The sequence below is a fragment of the Bombyx mori genome, chromosome 17 (assembly GCF_030269925.1).
Source record: "Bombyx mori chromosome 17, ASM3026992v2".
Taxonomy (NCBI): Eukaryota; Metazoa; Arthropoda; class Insecta; order Lepidoptera; family Bombycidae; genus Bombyx; species Bombyx mori.
This window is the reverse complement of record NC_085123.1, coordinates 9,625,927-9,649,481: the sequence shown is the minus strand read 5'-3', so window position 1 is coordinate 9,649,481 and position 23,555 is coordinate 9,625,927. Positions and strand designations below refer to the sequence as shown.

General features: G+C 34.2%; 1 protein-coding gene across 2 annotated transcripts in view; it reads right to left on the bottom strand.

The window, feature by feature from the left end:
- Window positions 1-1,606: 1,606 nt before the first annotated feature.
- LOC105842483 (uncharacterized) overlaps window positions 1,607-23,555 on the bottom strand; it is a 47,900-nt gene continuing 25,951 nt past the window's right edge. Inside the window, exons 2-6 of one of the 2 annotated variants that reach the window (XM_012695843.4) lie at window positions 12,602-12,768; window positions 10,365-10,548; window positions 8,038-8,177; window positions 4,646-4,868; window positions 1,607-4,104 (exon numbers count right to left, since the gene is read on the bottom strand). In XM_012695843.4, coding sequence (XP_012551297.1) covers window positions 4,022-4,104; window positions 4,646-4,868; window positions 8,038-8,177; window positions 10,365-10,548; window positions 12,602-12,768 — 797 coding nt within the window. In that variant the 3' untranslated portion in view covers window positions 1,607-4,021. The remainder of the gene's footprint in view (window positions 4,105-4,645; window positions 4,869-8,037; window positions 8,178-10,364; window positions 10,549-12,601; window positions 12,769-23,555) is intronic. The other variant, XM_012695844.4, reaches the window with a different exon arrangement.

Sequence of the window (23,555 nt, the reverse complement as noted above, 5' to 3'; positions counted from 1 at the left end):
TAAATGTTGCAAAGATGATTAGTATTAAAAATATCACATGTTGAAAACCTTTAAAACACTCATCTGTAAAATTTGTAAGTTTTGAAATCATACAGTTTTAATGCGAGAAGACGAAACGCCATAAATACGTTCATTCCCGATTTTTTTTTCCCCTGTACCCATTTACGCAATTGGTCCAAATTTATTCGCACTCCTCAAACGTAGCACTCAATGCCGCTTCTTTTATTTGTAGCTGATAAAGTTCAGCGATTGTGGGTTCGTTGACAAGCCACTCCATTCTGGAGTTCGGCCAGACCTCGCCAAACTCTGCGGTCTTTTATATAGTACGCACGAATTTTTCAAGCAGAAGTGTATCTACTCCGTTTTAATTTACCCATTTTGGCACGTCCCAACGGAAGTACGGATCATTTGTATTAGGAATACGGATAATATGATCCGAGAGGCAGCGACTAAATTACACGACGCCCCTCGGAGAGTTAGTCGTTTTCGTTATTACGAGCCTTCTGGAAAGCTCCTAGCTCCCCCTGTAAACATAAAGCTAAAGGAATATTCGGCAAAAATAATTACGCCGTATGAATATATTAACTTTATCGTCGATTCGTGTTGTATTCTTTTATCCAGTCTATACGCTGGTTTTCATGTTTATTTGCGTCGCTTCTTCGATTATCACGTATCAGGGTTATATTCCTCGAAATTATCGACTACAATTGTTTTATGTTGTTTTTTTTTGACGGAATCCGCGATTTACTTTGCTTATTATGCTTCTATAGATACAACAAAATTTCTGATTTATGAAAGTTAAAGCTCGAACCAGAATCAGTAGGATACAACAGTTATTTTAACTCTCATCTCAACTTGACGTTAGCATATATAATAACACATGTACATTAAGTTGTAATATGTTAGATATTAAATTAATACGTTACTAAAACACTACTAATGTATTTCACCACATTCTAACATTAAAGGAAATATTACAAACGGATAGAAAGTGTGCTGCCATCCAATTAATTATGCTACGTAATAACCAAACATAATCCAATACCGGTATCACGTAGAATACATTGACTATTTTTATACTCAATTACTATTTGGGTAAGTCAAATCGAATGGTTGAAGATGGGCAAAGAGTGAAAAAAATATTCTCAGGTCATGGAGTTTATTCGTATCAAAAAAAAACCCTTTTAAAAGTTAACGACTCGTTTTAAATTTGAAATTTTAATTATATCTAAAATTAGAATAATAAAGGCGTTAATAAAGTCCAGAGCTTCTGTATTTTGCTTCGGCTATTACGAAAATTAATTTACAAGATTAATTAAATTCTATGAACCATTTAATTAGTCTGTAACCTCTATGGTTGTACACTAATGAATTGCGTACTTCGTTCTGCTTTGTTGCAGAATAACTTAATTCCTTCATTTTTCATTATTTTATTTTCCTAAGCAAATTAAATTCAAAGATCTGTTTTATGAAAAACAAGTAAGAAATAATTTGCTTGGATTATTACATTCGGTACAACAATTCTTAACTCATAGGAAAAATCCTCTATTTGTACCATACGTTTAAATGGCAAAAAATTTAAAGGGTAAAATAAACAACAAAAGTATAGTTTTCGAAATTTTATTTACGTATTCCCATTTATTTTCACAATACTTATTAATTAACAAATAAACCTTTCGTGTACTGTACAATATAGTTATAGATGATGTCGTGCAAAGAATTGACATTATCTTAAGTGAAACACAGCCATAGATTAACGCCTATGAATAATAATATTATTCGTCAGAAGCTTAGATTAAGGTAGACGTAACAAAGTAAAGTAAGTTTAATTAATTACGTTAGCAGCCGAAGAATTAATTCATCTAACCTTAAATTATCTTCAATTAATTCAAACGATTATTAGATATTCCCAGACTCTTATTTACTTCAGCAAAAAAATATCAAAAATAAATATATTTTAAAAGGATTAAAATGTACACCTAAAGGAACATAATATTATAATTTCCCGGTATATCGCCACCGGTGACGATTTCTACTACCCAAGCCACAAGTGAGTGGCTCTTCAGAGTGAGAAACCTCCTCGCTTAGCACCCCTAGCCAAGGATACCTGCTTTGTCTACCTGGGTCTGTAGCATTTGGTGTTGTGTTGGCCCATAACTACCCAGCCTTGAGACGAGAGGTAGGAAGCTCAAGCTTTATTATATAAATACTGTTTTACCCCTCAAACCAGTACGCACAACTGTCTCGTGGCTCTGGCCAGGCTCTTGTGTAGTATAATTGAAAACATTTGATTAAAAATAATAATGAGAAACGGCTCGATTGTTCAGCTTAGTGTGCTTTTCGAAACTTATCATTAATTGATTAGCTTGGTATTTTTTTGCATTAATATAAATTCTTTCATAACTGTTTCAATATGGACGACATCATGTATTTCTCGACAACGTCTACCTTATTCTGTTGTCTGAGTATTATTTACGAAACTAATCACACTCTGAAAAGCTACGAAATTGCGGTTCTCTTCGGGATTCTGAAATGATTGGTGATAATTACACTTTGTATTAGAAGCAAAGAAATAAATTTTTCCACCGATTCTTCTCGTGTGTAGTTGTATGTATCCAAGTTGTGTATTTGTGTTAGTAAAATGCTTCAAGAGATAATTTATATTCAATTTGTTATTACATTAACATTCAGTAACAATTCATTTGTTTCAATTTTGCTGCTGTGAATTTGTTTCGCAATATTACATTAAAAGTTACGGATGAATGTAATGTAATTTTCAAAAAATGCAATTAATTTCTTTGAATTTTTATTATTTTTTCTATGCTTTTAATATTTATTGTTAATCAACAGCAATTCGCTAATTGCTAAAATTTAATACAGAATGTACAAAAAATAATTTTTATCTTCATATTGCATCAATTTAAGATTCTATGGGGTATTTATAGATTTTATTTGAAATTACATCAATGCGTAGCGTTACATGAAATCTTATGAGTGTTTTTTTTTTTTAATAAATTAAACGTTATTCACATTATTATGTCTCTCCGCGTTCTATCAAATGAGGAGTGCCCAATGCAAGTTATATGTCTTTAATGAAATATTTTAATATTCTTAACTAAAGCACGACATCAACTGATTAAGGTTTTTGTCGAGAGCATTCCCTTAACATAACGGGTTCATTGGTGCGTATGTTAAAACTTCAGGGACTCTTTCTCATAAAAAATAACATAGTAGGCAATTCATCATTCATTGAGCACGTATTCTTCTAATTTTACCTCTTTAGAAGAAGAATAATTAAATATTACTTTTAAAAGCTTAAACAACACTTTTAACGGAAACTCCTCAAAATTTACATTTCTATATAAAAATTCTTATCCAAACTCAAATGTATTCTTATGTTTAACGCTCCCCTTATATGTAAATAGGTATATGATTTTCAACACAAATCACGGATCACGTCGTGATTTGAAAACTTGGGTCAACAACTTGCTGGTGTAACAAGGACGCGAGCTGTGTATGAAATTGTCGGGATTCGATAATTCATATTATTATGTTGTATCATCCGAAGTAAATAATCTAAGAAATTGAGATCTTAAGGATTTTAAAAGCTAAGGATTTTCTCACGCACAACTTAGAATCACAGAATAAACATGTTTTTTTTTTCAGTTCTCACAAATGTTCTACATGAAATTATAACAAAACTTCGTTTTGTACAATTAAAGCTCTCATCCAATAGAAAATAACAATCCACTTTTTTATATTGGAAAATTTGACATCTTTATATATCTATAAGAAGCCAGGAATCTAAACTCCGCACGTTTATTTATTAATTATTTTTTTGAAATGAATTTTGGAATGCATGAGTAAATAAATAATACCACTAACTAAAAACATTCAGATGTAATCATAATATTTCACAAATAATCTTTTTTGTAACGCTACGCTGTTTGTATCTACTGACATTTATATGTTTAGTTTACAATTAATATTATAATTACAACTTACTCCAATTTGAATCTTATTAGATAAGAACAAACCTCAATATATGTTTGATAGTCCATATTATAGTGAGCAGTAACACTTCATTCAAATATTTATTAGTACCTGGAAAAAAAAAATTTGTTCAATGATCATTTATACAAATCATTCTCTTCTCAATTTTCTACTTATTCTTTTCAACTTCTAGCCGTTCTAAATTTTATTTAGGTTTTCATTTGGAATTGGGTTTTATAAGGTCTGGCCCTTACGATCTTATTAGTGTACTGGGTTATTTTAATATACTGGTGACTACGTGTCGCTATCTACCATCATTGTCACCAGAATCCTATGATTCACTTATAGTAGTAGTTTTCTGACTATACTTATCATGTCTGCGTTTTTGAGGGTAGGATGATTACTAGTATAGCACACTTATAGATTTCGACCTCATACCAAAAGGTGGGTGACGACAGTCAAGTGATGTTGTATTAGCTCCGATGAAAAATTCAACAATGAAGTTCGTCTGTTCAATTACTAACAGAAATACTGATTTGGCTTATTAGTTAATATTATGAGGTGTTGCCATATTTTAATTTCACGTAACGCGGTTCCAGTCAACGTATGTTTTAAAAGAAACACCAATAAAAAAATACTAAATCTGACTTACCTACACTATTCGAGACGTATTTTGAAGGTTGCGTACGAGAATGTATAGTGATGATGATATTGGCGTCTCGCACGACCGGCGGCTCGACAAGCAGGATCGCTTCGCATCTCACTCTGATCGTGCCGCTTGCCGTCGGTGGAACTCGCAATCGGAGTACGCGCCACGATCGACGCAGACCTCCAGGCTGGGGCGCACTCTGTTCCGTCCGTTGCCACGCTTCAGGCTAAAGAACAGAATTTTGGACTCCTTTATTTATTAAACGCAAATAAATAAAACTTCCACAAAATGTATGATACTAAATTCTCTAAGACATATTTTGCTTGTCACTTGTATGTAGCATATAGAAAAGCTATTTTGGATTATTTATAAGGTGACTAGCTGACCCGGCAGATATCGTAGTGCCTCAATCGATAAATAAAAGACCTAAACTTTTGTATAAAATAAAACTAAAACAAACAAAAGGAATCCGCCCGACACATCAAAGGAAAACAAAATTGTTATTTTTATTTAATACCGAGCATTTTCATATTTATCTACCTTTTAAACCTTCCCTGGACTTCCACAAATAATTCAAGACCAAAATTGCCAAATCGGTCCGGCCGCTCTCGAGTTTTAGCAAGACTAACGAACAGCAATTTATTTTTATATATATAGATTTAGTCCGATGAGTATTACAGTTTTATAGTGTAAGTTGATGTACATAATAATATATATATAATAATATAGGGATTAGGCCGTATTATATTGTTTTTGTCATATTTATTACCGTGGTTTACGATAAATTTGTGCTAATTTTCATATACGACTTAAATGCACTGTCATCTGTTTTTCTATTTACGTATTTTGGAATTCCTAAGCATCCAATCAATGTAATATATTATGCGACATATTAAATCAGATTACTACGAAAAACGTAAAAAGCTGTTTTTCAAAATGTGTTTTGCCTTTTGCATTTACGAAAAGAACTCTACGAAGTTTTAAAGCAAAAAAAAACATTTTTCATTTCCACGAACGAAACTAAAATCCCGTTATTTTGTCTAATCATTCGATTTGTGTTGTATGAATCCACGTCATTTTTAATTGTATTTTCTGGAAAATTCACATTGACAAAATATCTGAGCTCGTTGTTAATGAATAAGGGTTCCCCTAACAAAACATTTAAGGTTCGCTTCGTGTTCCTTGGCAGATAATGCATAATATACAACGGCCAGTTGCCACTTGCCGTGGTGGGCCTGTTTATTTAGACTTATATTAAATATATACACATTTCAAGGTTTATTGCCGAGAATAAAGGAAACCCATTTTGGGTAGAATATATAGGCCGTTTTAAAAGGCCATTAGCGAAGATTTAAAGAGTATCTCGACTGCTTAAAGTCAGTTAACAATGAGCTACCGTAATTCCAAACAAAGCAAACGTACTCCGCACAATGGCGCCAACGTCCTCCACTAGAAACAGACTACTCATAATACTTTGCAAGCACAAGTTAACTGCATAGCCAGATGGAAATTGGAATATCGCAGAGATTGAATATGCTGTTATTATATATATATATATATAAATTTTTTTTTATTACTTAGATGAGTGGACGAGCTCAGAGCCCACCTGATGTTTAGTGGTTACTGGAGCCCATAGACATCTACAACGTAAATGCGCCACCCACCTTGAGATATAAGTTTAAGGTCTCAAGTACAGTTATAACGGCTGCCCCACCCTTCAAACTGAAACGCATTACTGCTTCACGGCAGAAATAGGCAGGGTGGTGGTACCTACCCGTGCGGACTCACAAGAGGTCCTACCACCAGTAATTACGCAAATTATAATTTCGCGGGTTTGATTTTTATTACACGATGTTATTCCTTCACCGTAGTAGTCAATCGTGAACAATTGTTGAGTACGTATTTCATTAGAAAAATTGGTACCCGCCTGAGATTCGAACATCAGTGCATCGCCTCAACACTTATGCACCAGACGTCTTATCCATTAGGCCACGACGACTTCAAAATTGACTTGTATAAATAATAATTGAATAAAGTTGACTTGTACTTAACATGACTTCGATTTATTTATGTTACATATATATTTTGGAGTACCATCAATATTTTTAACTTGAAATTACAATCAAGAGACTTGGGCAGGGCATTTGTTGCTAAAGAAAATCTATTTTAGCGAACTTTAGAAAAGTTTTTTTTTTTTTTATTGCTTAGATGAGTGGACGAGCTCACAGCCCACCTGGTGTTAAGTGGTTACTGGAGCCCATAGACATCTACAACGTAAATGTGCCACCCACCTTGAGATATAAGTTCTAAGGTCTCAAGTACAGTTACAACAGCGGCTGTAGGCCACGACGACTTTTCCATTCTTTTCCCTTCCATGAAAAAAAAATCCGAAAAATCGGGCCAATAATTTCACATGAACACATCCATTCATGGTTTTCGATCACATCTCGGAATAGGCTACCTAATCCTCTCAAATTGAACTCGTGTACGACGAGAGCAAACAGAATCAACTCAAGCTATCTGCTGAGTGGATTGTGCTTCGATATCGGCGGTGTTTGACGATGACTCACACAGGCCGGAACATACCACCCCACCGCAAATGTCAATCTGACAGCTGTCAAAATTACATAAAACCTCCTTAAATATATTGTGGAATACTAGTAACCTAAATTAACTCTGTAATTATAATTATAATAATTATACGAATGCATGGAACCACCATTAGGAATATAAAAATCTGTATAAGAAATAATAAATATGCGGTTTATCAAAAATCTAAAATACGAAACGTTGCCATTTTAATGACTGTCGGGTTGTAATGCGATTTTTTTTGTACGTCCTCCTTACGATAACCTCTCCTTAAAATTTTGAATGTAGAAATAAATAAATAGCTAAAAATGTTATAAAATTATGTTAACTCTCATGTCTACGACTACAAAACGTTCGGCATTACCTTCAAAAGCCTCGTTCCTTAATTAATATTAAAAATGAAATGTATTGTATTACATATAATTTGACGGCGTGGCCTAGTATTCAAACGCTGTTAAAAATTTAAACTACCACGAAAGTTCGTGAGTTGTCTGTTAGTTGAAAATCAGCCTTTTAATCTTTAATTAAATGCTTTTTTAAATTTAGATTGAGGAGCAGTAACTTTTTTCAAAATTTCAAATTTAGTACAATTTTAAAAAAAAATATTAATACAACACTAAATATAACATAAAGAAACGTACTCAAGATTGTAAGTATATCGTTAAAAAGATCTTGCGAAATGAAGCCATAAGTCAAATTGCGTTGCAATCGTTTAGCGTTCGATTTTCCTATCACAAATCCAATCGTGTTCACGTTAAGCAATCGAATAACCCTGGTTATTAGACGAGAAATTGTGTAGTACTAACCTTTTGAAACTCATCATCGATGTACCAATTAATATCGGACGGTGGCAACGAGTAATCCGACGTGCAGTTTAGGAATATCTGTTCCCCCGGCTTCAGTACTTTCGGAGCTCCAATTATGACAGGATCCATTTCCGGTATGGCTAAATTAAAAGCAGTTTTGAATAAATTACAGAAACTAGGTATCATAAGTTCATTACTAAGTTTCGTATTTGATGATGATTCGCTCGAGAGACCTCGTCCTTCTTCGATATTGTCCTTAATTCTTAAGTTGATTAAACCGTTTATTCCAAGCTACGGTACTATTGTTGAGCAACCGTCTTAATGTCGATGTCGACTCAAATTTACCCGAGATAATTGCGCGGATAAAACTTGTTGTGAGCCCGTGCGGTGTGCAGTTTGGTTTTGTGGTACACTAAACTTTTAGTCCGATAGTACACTCGACAGCAAAAGTTATAAACTGTTTGTGTTCAAGACATCGCGAAAATTATAGTAGTGAAAATTTCATTATGTGAATGTGGCTTTACGGGTTATGGCTTGGTTGGCTAGTGATGTACGAGTATTATGAAATCTTGAAAAAGAATGATTGAATTGAATATAAAATTAACATTGAACATCAAAATGTAACAATCAATATGTTTTTTTTTGTATAAGTAGGTGCCTTCAAATCGTCATGACTTGTAATGTTCCGGAATGCTCATCACTGAGGAAAATTGGCAAGAAACTCAGGACTTGCTCTTTTGCTAACATGGATCCGTGTGATATGTAATATTACAACCAGTCTACATTGACTAAAGATCTGTTCAGTATTATTTTGTGTAGAGGACAACTTCAAACCCAAGCTGTTTTATCATTCACATAATCGCTGACTAATACGTCTTCGCTATTCAAACTCTTTTTATTTTTATTTTAAAACTCTGAAAGCTCTAAAATCCAAAATACCAGTGGGAAGTTTACTGTGATAAATTATACCCCGGCCAAGGAGCGAGTTATTAATTTTGTATAGGCGATTTAAAGGCTTATCCGGCTTACTTTGATATCCATTATTTTTTAATGTATGTTACTTCGTTTACTAAACGAATTTCACATTTTAAAATTATAATGGACGTACATGATACTACTATAAATATATTACGATACAGCATATCAACTGTCGTCAAAACCCGCCGAAGTGAAATTCGAATTTTATATTTTAAACGGTTCGAATAACTAACTCTCTTTTGCATAATTAACATGTTCTAAATATCCTTCGTTTTAGCCCACAGCAGTATCTCTTCAGAAATAGCATGCAGATTTTTAACCTAGTTCAAGCAGACAATTATGTTTTGCATTTAGATCTCTCCGTGCGGACTCACAATCTACCACCAGTAATAGTATAGAATAGAACAAGAATAATTCTACCATTACTATTTCCAACGTTTGGACGGTGACCAGAAATAACAAAACCACAAATAAGATCAACAAAATATTTCAAGACTCGAATGCAAACGTCGCTGATTTAATCTAAACAGCCTCTTGGACCGGGAAATAATGTGGATAGGGTCATTCAGTGACCGTTCGACAGTATTGTGTACTAATAGCCCAACGGATGCTTTAATAATAGAAATCGAGATATAATGTCCTTTGTGTAGAACTTTGCTATACATGGGACTATGTGAGACATAGTTATAATATTAGGACATATTGTTAGGGAAATATTTTAGATAACAATAGAGTTTTGTTTATTGTGTTCTACGTTTGTTAGTAGGGTAAACACAATCATAAAACTTTTCGAGGACATGGCAGAAAATCAAATAAACTGTTGATAAATCGTTATATTTTTCTTTTTCTTTTATTTATAAGAAGTAGTGGTTGTATTCAAACATTGGTTCGACTGGGTGCTTATTTTATAATCAAAAGTAATTTTACGAGGTTAAATTTTCCTGAACGTTATTAGTAATTTTTATTTAAAAACCAGTTTTTTATTAGATGATTAGCATGGTTATCAGCAAGCATGCGACTTATTTCGGCAGAAACAATTATGTATTCCGGTCGGAAGGGTGCGATAGATAAAAATTCAAATTATGCAATGTCTTTAACGTTCGATAATGACTTAGCATTAGGAGGATAGTAGAAGGGTGGGGCAGCCGTTGTAACTATACTGAGACCTTAGAACTTATATTATTATTATCTCAAGGTGGGTGGCGCATTTACGTCGTAGATGTCTATGGGCTCCAGTAACCACTTAATGCCAGGTGGGCTGTGAGCTCGTCCACCGTTCTAAGCCATAATTTTTTTTTATCTAAAAATATAAAATGACTAAATTTTATAACCAAATAAAAACGACTCACCAACAACAGTCATATGTTTTGTCTTTCTCGCAATAAAGAACTTTGGCCCTTCCGTTGATACTTCACAAGTGTATGCGGCTCTCGTAGCTATGGGTGGAGGCATAACTCGGACCATGCAAGAGTCTACCTCACATTTTCCGCCTTGTACCATGATGTCCGTTATATTGAACAGTCGTATTGGCGGCTGAGAACAATGAATAATACTCAGTCATTTTAAAACTGCTGCTATAGAACAAAAGATTAAAGGTTGTAAAAATGCAAAACTGTGTATTAGTTACAAAAACACATGCATGAAATAAAATACAATTAGAAAAAAATCCTAGTTCCTTACGAATCCATTGCCAGCCAATAGAAAAACTTAGTTTATTTCATTACTAGCGACCCGCCCTTGCTTCGCTTCAGAAATTGTTATTGGTTTATTAATTATTATTAAATTATTGTGATTATTAAATTTATTTATTTATTATTAAGTTATTTATTTCTCTACTATTTAATGGATCATATTATACATAGAAACCTTTCTCTTCAATTAATCTATCTATTAAAAAAAACCGCATCAAAATCCGTTGCGTAGTTTTAAAGATTTAAGCATACATAGGGATATAGGGACAGAGAAAGCGACTTTGTTTTATACTATGTAGTGATAAATAGATAAAGGAATAGAAGCACAGATAATAAAAACATAACTACGCTTTTTGTAGTTTAATAAAGGAATTTTCCAGACCACAATCACGTATAAAGCGTAGATCGTCACAATTATTGCAGACTGTAAATTTCTTCAGCTGAATGGTGTGAATTTCCAACTATTTTATACTTTTCAACTTTACCCCTTTTCCACTGGAGTTGGTGTAATAGAAATACTTCGAAATTCCAAACGGAAAGAGCTACTTATTTCGTTTCTCAAGGCCAGACTTTTACTGTAATTTAGGTTGGACATAAAATATGTTCAAGCTGAAATTTCAATTAAAAAAACCTTTTTTTTTGTTGCTTGTTTTTAATCTGTGTTGGCTAATACGGATTAAAAAATTGCTATTACCTAGCCTGCGCGCCTCAGTGCTCTGGTAATAAATTAAAACCAGTTAGGCCGTGCGCTACTCTGATTATCTAGTGGTATTAATCATTCGAATTTAGTAATAAGTTAATAAATACAAGTGTTTCAAATGATTTTCATAAGCACCATAATTACAACATCTCTTAAAAAACTTAGAAAATTCATTGTTAAATAAAATAAGAATTTTCTTGATCTAAATCTTCTAAAAAAAATTGACCAAATTTTAGTAAAGTTTTGATGTCGCCATTTTTAAAGGTCACAATTTGAATTACGCGAACTCTCGAAGAGCTTTCGGGCTGCCCGATGCTAACTTCAAACCAACCCAGATTTAACCTTGGACATAGATTCACTACATTAAGCCGTATTTATTTTAATATAAAAAAACCCAAATGTTGGTAGGAATAAAAAAAAAGATGTGTGGTGTCGTGGGACACTGGATAGGAACGAAGTTCCTTATTATAAAAATATTCATTTTAAGTTCTATTCGAGGTATAAAGAAAATAAAACTGGAGATTTCGCAACAACCCACGGTCATTCAGTAACGTGCGAACTTATTGTGGTACAATTCATTCACGGATGTTTGCATAAGAGTTAGTGTATTGCGCAAACGAACGCTCTGAGATCGTGATCAATGAATGATAAAAAAATATGTTATTTTTTGTACGTTATTACAAAGTTAAGTCGTACACTGTATGCATTACTAATAAAAATCTTACGTTACGGACGTTTTTTCCCGATTAGGGTACCCCTCCACATCGTCCGATAAAGAACTTCGTTCCAAAAACTTTACGCAATTAAACGTAAAATTATCCAAAAGGCATTGCAGAATACATTTTCAGTAGACAGCAAGCGATGCGCAGAATCACAATATCAGTTTCGGTGCGTTGAAACTGTACTGACAGTCATGTGACAAGGCTAATTGAATATGCAATATCGAAAAGGGCACATGTCGCATATTTTGTCAAATACGTTTTTTCATATACATGTAATTTTGAGGCTTACCCATTTTATAATAATTCCAGTAATTTTCAATTGCTAATTAACACTAAAATATATCTCAAAATTAATATTTTAAATTTTACACTGCTTTAGAAAATAATTACAGTTTTTTTTCATGTCCTAAACAGTTTACATTTTCAGAGATGTGCCCTTTTCGAAATTGCATATTCAATTAAATTTAACGCACCTTCTGAGACGGATTGTACCGGAAAATCTCGTTCATATCCCGGTACCACTTGACGGAGTGGAGTTTTTCGTCGTCCATTTGAAAATGGCAGCTCAGTTCGGCCGCACGTCGGGGATCTGCATACAGCGGCACCTTCAGCTGTGTGATGTCGTACGCCGATGTTATTGCTGTGAACAAAACATGATTCAATTTAACACTAGCGGCATTGTGAGTGTAGTGGCCTAGGTTTGAAATATTATAATGAGACATTAATGTCTGTTACAAGTGCCCGAGCATGCGCGTTCGTCGTCCAAGAACAAAATGACAGTCTGAAAATTCATACAACAAATAGTGTAGGTATCGTAGGAAAACAAAAAAATCAGAACCTAAAGAAATAAATATCATTTACCTCCTCACAGTTTTTAATTACGTCATTTACCACACCAAAAAGAGTTTTATTTTTTAGTCTAAGATCTAACTGATCGGATATTGAGTAGGTATTATTTATTGCTCAAAAACCATCAATAAATACATATAAAATTGCGACCGCGACATCTGCGCGCATTTGTGTATATTCCATTGCCTACTAAGTTATAACTAAACATGTGTCAAAACAATTCTAGGTGCAGCTTACAGACTTATGTCAAATACAATTTTAGGTAAAGCTTATAAGCTTGCGTCAAATATAGTTTTGAACTAAAGCGAGTTTGTTAGCCACGAGTCTTGTTCAATTTACGTTGCGGGCTTACTGAATAACACACAGCTAAAACGAAACAGGATCAAGATTTTTTTTATTGCTTAAATTGGTGGACGAGCTCACAGCCTACCTGGTGTTAAGTGGTTACTAGAGCCCATAGACATCTACAACGTAAATGCGCCACCCACCTTGAGATATAAGTTCTAAGGTCTCAGTATAGTTACAACGGCTGCCCCATCCTTCAAATCGAAACGCATTATTGCTTCGGCAGAAATAGGCGGGGTGGTGGTACCCACCCGCGCGGACTCACAAGAGGTTATCCTACTACCAGACAAAGAAATTATTTTATTATTTTGCTATTTCAACTGCTATATAATCTTGCTATATAATCAGTACTGGTTATACTACTATTGACCGATTGTTGCTCTGCGGAATCAAAATAAGTGATATAAACGAAAGTATATTTCCGTGAAGTTAAGTTAGAAGCGTCGATTTTAACACGTCTGACTGAGAAAAGGGTCTTGACAGAACCGACAAGCGAAGAGACGTACAAAATAATCATATAACGGCTACGTATTTATTCTTGTAAAACTTCAAGCACACAATACTGAAGTTATCGGCTCACGGGACGTCATTAAATTTTATGACCATTCCTTTACGGTTGAAGCAATCCGTTTATGGAATGCACTACCCTTAAGCATCAAACAATCGTCCTCGCCGGAAATTTGCAAGTTCAAATTAACACCGCACTATCTTGCACAATAATATGACTCGTACAAGTTGCTCCTTATTTTGTATTTACTTGCATATTTTTAGTATTTATTTAATCGTATGTAAGTCTATCTTGTATAGTATTTATGTTGTGTATATAAGTATTTATTTTTATGTAAGCTTAGTAACATATAGCACCGTCCAGCTTACTTATTCCTCTCCCTGCAAGGTTGCCTGGAAAAGATCGCTTTCAGCGATAAGGCCGCTAATTTATGTCACCGACTATTATTGTTTTATATGCTTACTCTGTACATGTGGTGTTTAATAAAGAGTTATATTATTATTATGTATTAAACACTGCCACGCCTGGGAAGACTGGGAAGGGTTATTATTATTATTATTACTATAACGCAAACATTCGATCGAATCATATTATTCTGTAAAACAACCGAACAAGAACCTAAACACACAGAGCCGCACTTTGTCAAGTAATCAACGTTGTATTCTGAAAAATATTCCCAAATGTAACATTTCAAAATTTACATCTGACGTTCAGCTCGAGTGTATCTTAATTAAGGTCAATATCACGTCAAAAATACGTTATAACAAATATGAATTTATTATTGTGGTCCGTTTTTAAAGGGGATTTTTTGAATTAAATCTGTTTTAATGTTCATTAACATATCATTATATAATGATGGAATTCAATGACGCCCGTGTGGATTATACTTAATAATCTTGAAAGAAACAACCGCATGCTGGCAGTTTAGATGATCGGGTCACTCATATCTCGCTCTGCGACTATACCATTGCTCTAATCTTGATGCTGGTAGCGATTTTACCTATTAAAACACACACGTAACATGTATTCAGGAAATACTCCCACGATTAATAAATTTCAGTTATAAAAATCAAACGTGCGGAATTTATACAGATATTAGAATTTATACTTGCAGTAGGATATATTTATGACCAGCGCTAGTACAGTTATTCTACCAGTTTCTGCAGAAAAACAGTCGAGATATGCTTGAAGAGAAAATCCACCTTTCAAAATTAAGAACTATTGGAGCTCTTATTATAAAGTACGAGCGGCCCGCTTCGGCTTCGCTTGGTTAGTAGTGCACGTGATGTAAAGAATTTTAGGTAATTCTTTTACACATTGAGTTACATTATTGGAGTTTCAGTAAGGATCATTAATTTTTTTGAAAATATAATAAATATAGCGTATGTCAACCGGGGATAGCGTACGTGGCATTCATTCCAACAGTGAAAGATTTTTTTAAATCGGTTCAGTAGTTTCAGAGCCAATGCAATATAAACAAACAAACAAATCTTTCCTATTTATAATATTAGTATAGATAACACTTTCGTAACTTCAACCTCGTATCTCTAGGTAGAGCCACATAACAGTGGGTGGACCTCCCAGTCTTCTGGTTCATCAATAAATAAATAAATATAAATATTTACTAACAATCACGCCACGTTAACTGGTCCCGTGATAAGTTCGTAAAGAACTTATGTTACAGGTACCAGATAACGGAAATAAATGTAAGATTTTTTATTATACACATACATATATTTAATATACATCCGTAACCCTGGAAAAGACATTTATATTTATCATACAAATATCTTCCCTTGGCGGGATTCGAACCCACGACCCCCTTGTGTAGTGACCATGTCACTTACCACTACACCAGACGACCGTACCGTTGTTTTATTGTTAAAAATGCTATTAAGCATCTAATCGTCTAAGTCAGTTAAAGTTTCCTTATTAATTTCGACCAAATCACTAATATATAATACACGCATGTATGTACGTGTGTGTGGCTTGCTGTTATAAATTTACATGAATACCGTACTTAGACTATTTTGAATACAAAAGGCTCAGTACAATAGACCCAACAAGTAATACATTAGGTGCGGAATAAAACATTTCTGAACAATTTATTGCGTTCAGTGAAAATTAAAACTGTTTTTGTCGAAAAGTTCATACGTGAAGTTAATTTGAAAATAGAATTGAAAACGACATTATTCATACTCCTAAATAATTATATTTTATTTTGTGTGTTAAGTGGTTACCGCGGCCCATAAATATCAACAATGCTGCCCCCACCTTGAGACATAAGTTCTAGGTCTCAGTTTTACAGTACAACGGCTGCCCCTCCCTTAAAACCGAAACGCATTACTGCTTCACGGCAGAACAAGACAGTGCGTACCCATGCGAGTTGACAATACGTCCCACCACTAGTAAATACGCAAGTTATCATTTTTGCGGAATTCGAACACCATCACAGTCGCATCGCTACATACGAATACACCAGGCGTCTTATCCTTTAGGCCACGACGACTTCATTCATCGACGACGACATCATTACATCACAAAAGATTAGCTAGGTTCTCATCGAAAATAGGTGGACTATTTATTATTTGAGGCTAATATTAATAATAATAGAATAATAACAAAAAAGGGTCTATAAAGAAAACATAGCAAATAAAATTAAGCCTTTGTAATAATTTTGCTATAAATCACTTGATTGGTGTTCGAATTTCGAGTGACGCAGATTCTTCTATTATTGCCAAGACAACTAAAATATCAGCTTCACTGACTTTAAGTAGTCATTGTCGCTTGTGGACAACATCAGAGGCGTAACCAACAGATGCTCACCACTATTATTTCTTTAGTTTTAAAGAGACCGCTTCGCTTTCGAAAGAGGAGTTCACACTTTAACCTAAAAATTATTACACGATTTCTGAACAAATATTTATATTAATTGTATCACAAAGCATTATTTTGAAACGATTAAAATGCCTAATCGCCTTCTAACATATAGCCAACGGCTCTCATCCAAAAGCGTAAGTAATAAAATTAAATACACCGATATTATTATTCATTTACAATTCCTTTTATTTCTTTTTTTATTATGCCTGAATCTTCTCGCAGAACATTAGGTATTGTCCTGAATTCTATGTTTCACACATTCCTTTCGAGCGATTCAGTAATATTTAATTGGAAGTGAGGTTCAAGAAAGCGTGTAATAACTTTTTACGATCAGAGAAACGAACTCATTTACACACACGTGCTATTTCCAGAGAAAACGTTTAGAAGTAAGAAGAGGAACAGTAAAAATAAGCAATGACTGTGAACAAGCTGGTTTTGTTGCTATTTGAAACAATTACGACAAACTATTCTCAATGACGGCCGTCTGGTGTAGTGGTAAGTGACATGGTCACTACACAAGGTGTTCGCGGGTTCGAATCCCGCCAAGGGAAGATATTTGTATGGTACATATAAATGTCTTTTCCAGGGTTATGGATGTATCTATACTAATATTATAAAGAGGAAAGATTTGTTTGTTTGTTTGTTTCGAATAGGCTCCGAAACTACTGGACCGATTTGAAAAATTCTTTTTCCATTAGAAGCCGACATTGTCCCTGATGAACATAGGCTACTTTTTTTAATTTTTTTTTTTTTTTTGGTTTCATGTGTGTTTCAATGTTTCCGAAGCGAAGCGAGGGCGGGTCGCTAGTATTAAATATATGTATGTGTATAATAAAAAATCTTACATTTATTTCCGTTATCTGGTACCTGTAACACAAGTTCTTTACGAACTTATCACGGGACCAGTTAACGTGGCGTGATTGTTAGTAAAAAAAAATGATTGAAGTTCAGTAGATCTAAGCAGAATTTCTTAATTTAGACCAAAGGAAAAAACCCCATTTAAGATTATTTCGGTACAATATTTTACCATGACACTACCCGCCACCGATACAGGTTTCATATACATTTACTACCTAAAAACATTATCTGTCTATACAGCCAACAACAACAAAAAAGTAGTATTAATATTATAACTAATCGGATATGAAACACTTGTGTTATTTCCTGTTAATAATTCTTCAGTTGCCATAACTGCGTAGATGTCGTTTCTTAAAGAATATAATGCCCGGTGTACATATAATTTTTTCACAGAAAACATGTACTTATGTATAAGAACTTCACAAACCTTACCGATAAGGGATGGCACCGTTGAAGAAAAATCATAGTCGGAAAATGAATAATTAATCATGCGTGTTTTTTTTATTGCCCTTTTAGGCAGACGAGCATACGGCCTACCTGATGATGAGTGGGTACCGTCGCCCATGGACATCAGCAATGATCCCTGGCCAAGTCGCTACTTACCGTTAAACTAATAGTCGTATTGTATACTCGCACAAGTAGGTACCACCAGCCTGCCTTTTCTTGCTGCGAAGCATCTTCATTTTCGTTAGCAAAATTTCGTTTTTTTTTTATTGCTTAGATGGATGGACGAGCTCACAGCCCACTTGATGTTAAGAAGTTACTGGAGCCCATAGACATCTACAACGTAAATGCGCCACCCATCTTGAGATATAAGTTCTAAGGTCTCAGTATAGTTACAACGGCTACCCCACTCTTCGAACCGAAACGCATTACTGCTTCACGGCGGAAATAGGCAAGTTGGTGGTACCTACCCGTGCGGACTCCCAAGAGGTCCTACCACCAGTCAAATATAATAAGTCGAATAAACGAATCCATTTTTAGAAGATAATACTAAGTTAAATATTATCTAGTTAAATTCAAGTCTTATCTTCAACAAGTGGGCATGTACTAAAAATGATAAAATCATAAAGTCGCCTAACCAAAAGTCAATCGCAACTGTTGTTATAGTAAGTTACTGTGTAAGTACATCCAAAACTGGAAAGTTCGAAGGGTCGGGCCGTCCTAACAAAGTTTCCGACTTCACTGACAAGCTTAACTTGACAAAATAATCTTGGTTTGTTGTAATTACTCCCTTCATAACGAAAAGCACTTTACAACCTTCCCTATTTACAAAATTTTATCATTTTATCGACCATTTCTTTCTATATCCCGAGAATTCGTACCGCAGCCTCGTCAAAGAGTTATTTACTATAATATCCTTATATAATTTATTCGTGAAACGGAAATTCCGGTCCATTTACTCTACTTTAGCACTTTGCTTCCCCGCGAAGGAAAAGAAACGTTTTAATAAAAGTAATTTCGGAACAAATTTACTTGATTTGCTTTGGATAAAGGTTGAATAATAATTATGGAAGGTCCCCTTTAAGTAATTCGGTTAAGTTACTTCACGATGAGCACTGCCAGCGATCATCGAGCTTGATGTTCCGCATTCGAAATATCGAGAAGTTTCGAAGTCACCGACTCTTGAATATTCATTGTTAGTAACAGTTTCATTAATTCGAATGACTTTTATTAATCCACAGAGACAATTATTAACAAGGCTATTTATAATATTGTTGTTATACCTGCTCTAGTTAAATATTAAATTACAATTTTAAAGGGTTGAATGATGACGTAGAAATGTTTCGTTAGAATTAGCCGATATAGGTATGTGGCGCATTTACGTTGTAGATGTCTATGGGCTCCAGTAACCACTTAACATCAGGTGGGCTGTGAGCTCGTCCATACACATAAGCAATAAAAAAAAATACAATTGAAGGGCATTCAGGAATGTGTACGATGTCTACATATTTCAGCTTTTACATGATATTCTGAGCACGAAATTAATGTTTGAGAATATTTTCTTACCTTATTAGATCTAAGCGATTCGAGAATATTATTAATTACAAACTTGTTTTACACAAAAATTGCTACGTTGTTATTTCCCATGAGCTTTTCGTTGATTAAGTGATTGTCACAGTGAAACGTGACTATATTTCTAAAAATAATGCAATTAAGTCGCTAAGAACCAAAATTATCAACTCAAAAATATTATTACAAAACAAAACAACAAGAATTGTTATCTACCCTTCGTAATACGACATTCGGTGAGAAAGTTCCACACTGACGTAATTTAGGTTTGTGGACGGTTCGCATTTCCAGAAAAGGCAAATGCAGTCCGACACAGTTACACTACCAAGGCAATTCGATCTGTATGGCTGTGTCCTAGGTGACAGTTTAGAATGCACGTGTTAGCGTGTGTTACGGACTAGGTACAATCCTAAGGGAGTTGGCTGATAAACTAATTTTGCGACAACTAACCAACGGTACAGTTTGTATTTTATCGATAAAATTTGCTATAATATGTATACGTAATTAACCTAATTGAAGTCGTGTTTGTACATCAGATAAGTATGTTTGATATTTATCGGTTTCATTTTACACAAAGTTTTTAAATTACGTTTATAATTAACTGGATTACATACATACATTAATTATTTAATTTAGGTAAATTGTTAGTCTCGTTAACTGAAATAGCTAATTAATGCAAAAAGAATTTAAGTTAATTATTAGTGGTTCCGTAGTTGGGGTGAATATTCAAAATAAAACTGTTTTCATTTTTTTTGTATTTTTTTTCCTACCTATTCTCTGGCAGCCCAAGAGGCTAATCCAGCTACGCCCGGAAGGATAGGTGAGCTCACGGTCTCAACTAAAGAGAATTTGCTAACACTAACCCTAGCAAGAGTAGTGCTTCGCAGAATCTACCACCGGATTGGAATCGCAACTCACTGAGAAGATCCGGCGAGAAACTTAGTGAGATTTTTAATAACAACCCTACCACTCTACCAACGCATTTCAAATCATTTGATGTATTCCTCTAAATTACTTAAGATGGTAAACTGGCTCATACAAACGCATTACCGTTTAAGATATTTTTTTAATTTGCGTTCATGCATGAATATATTAATATAGCATTTAATAATAGTTAATAATGTCATATATAAGGAATTATAACGCTCACATCCCTATATGTCCCTATAGGGGTATATAGTAATATAGGGATATATAGTAATATATGTTTATTGTTCGTTTTTCACGCATAGCTGGTGTGTGGCGCATTTAAGTTGTAGAAGTCTATGGGCTCCAGTAACCACTTAACAACCAGGTGGGCTGTGAACTCGTCCACACATCTAAGCAATAAAAAAAAAATAAAAAAAGCTTCGACAGAAATAATTTTAATTTGTTATAGAATGTCTCAAAACTAGGCATGTTTTTTAAGTTCTGTCGTTTCCATATTTCCCGGAAATTTTGAACTTGGAACTGTTCTATATTCGAATGCGTTTAAATGTTGAGTCTCAAAACAGTCGACAGTATTAGGATTAATGCTATTGTTTAGTCACAGCGTCGATCGGAATCTGTCAGGTTACGTACGAAAATGAATCTTTCTAAGGAAAATGTTCGTGCAATAATTTTCTACAACTTTAGAAGAGGCCTTTTTTTATTGCTTAGATGGGTGGACGAGCTCACAGCCCACCTGGTGTTAAGTGATTACTGGAGCCCATAGACATCTACAGCGTAAATGCGCCACCCACCTTGAGATTCTAAGTTAAGTTATATTTAAGTTATATTTAAGTTCTAAGGTCTCAAGTATAGTTACAACGGTTGCCCTGCCCTTCAAATCGAAACGCATTACTGCTTCACGGCTGAAATAGGCAGGGTGGTGGTACCTACCCGCGCGGACTCATAAGAGGTCCTACCACCAGTAATTACGCATATTATAATTTGGTATTTAGAATTCCAGCGTGGACATACTAGTGTTAGTGAGAAATCTCGCGAAGGACGCCCAAAATCTGTATAAGAGTACTATTTAAAGGGGATGGCCCATTTTAGGCCCAAAGCGGACAATAGATTATAGAAAAAATACTTAGTGCATTAATTTTGTCATAAATAAATATGCATTTACTTTCTTGCAAATAAGCGCCACTATAGTTTACAATAAGTAGTTTAAAAAAAGTAACTCTATTGAAAAAACAAGGATTTTTATTTTTGCGGGAAAAATATTGCCAGCTTCAAATCCTTTTACGTATGAAGTAAATATTTTGAGTATATAAATAAAACATATAAATAAATCATTTTAAGTATTATCATTAATCAAACGATTTTAATGGATTTTATGCACATAAAATAACATCGAAGACATACCCATTGGACTTTAACTTGTAACTATACTTGAGACCTTAGAACTTATATCTCAAGGTGGGTGGCGCATTTACGTTGTAGATGTATATGGGCTCGAGTAACCACTTAGCAACACCAGGGTGGCTGTGAGCTCGCCCCCCACCCATCTAAGCAATAAAAAAAACTTTACTAGTATTGTTATTTAAATATGTACAACTAAAACAAAAACATAAAAAATAATGTGTACTCGTAAAAAAAAGATTAAGATATAAATCAATTATCGGTTATTTAAAAAAATAAATGATATATGAATTTCATGTAATTATTTTTCTTTATACTGACAACACTGAATTTAATCTGACTGACTGATACTTCGCTTGCTGCTTGTGGTGTTGTGCTTGCGTACAAAATGGATGTGTTTTGATTTTTCTTCGATTTATTTTACTTTTATCAATAACGTTTCATACTACGACTAAAAAACATTGTGTGAATTGTGGTTTTACCCTGACCGAGATTTAAAACCGTGTATATACTCTCCTTTGCTATTTTTAGATGATACTAATTGTGTATGAAGATGAAGAAAATATAGATATTTAAAGAATTAAGTGTGTTTTTATACCCTATTGGATAAAAATACATTAGGAACATCTTAAACATTAAGAAAAGAAAAGTTCTTGAAGTATCTCACAATCCGACACTTATTTATATAGAAAATTAACCTCAAAACGAGTTTTTATTTTTATTATATTTTTTATAATAGTGGCGTCAATTTCAATATATTTTTTAGATATCAAATACATTTAAGAATTTGAATCAGTACATTTTTATAGTAATATTTGATGTCCATCTTGGGCCTAGCACACTATGGAGAGTGGGCAATCCCCTTTAGTGTATTTTTTTTGTGTTTTATTACTGAGAACGATTGCGAATTGTCATTTTCGGCGACACTCTCATTTACAGCACCAGCAATATTTTAAAAGACTGATCAGTACGCTTACGTATTTTGGGTCCATAATGGACCGAATTTTTTAATTTATTTTTGACAACACATCGAATTAATGACACATTAGGTAGGACACTTTTTCGATCGAAAATTCCGTGAAGCTTGAGAGTGATTTCAGGTTTACTTTCATCATTTTTGACACGCGTTAATATATTATATACTTTTATGGCTTTGATGTTTGCACGAGCTCAAGGCACACCTGGTGTTAAATGGTTAGCGGAGCCCATAGACATCTACAACGTAAATGCCGCCACCCACCTAGAGATATGAATTCTAAGGTCTCAGTTTTTACAGTATAAAGGCTGTCCCACCCTTCAAACCGAAACGCATTACTGCTTCACGGCAAAAATAGGTCAAGTGGTGGTACCTACCAGTTCGGACTCACAAGACGTCCTACCACCAATAATTACGCAAATTATAATTTTGCGGATTTGATTTTTATTACACGATGTTATTCCTTCATCGTGGAAGTCAATCGTAAACATTTGTTAAATAAGTATGTATTTAGAAAAATTGGTATCTGCCTGCGAGATTCGAACACCGTTGCATCGCTCGACACGATAGCCCCAGGCGTCTTTCCTTTAGGCCACGACGACTTCAAGTTAGCTTGGTTTACTATTCATTAAACATGTTTATTTGTATGTAATGGAATCTCTGAAGGTTA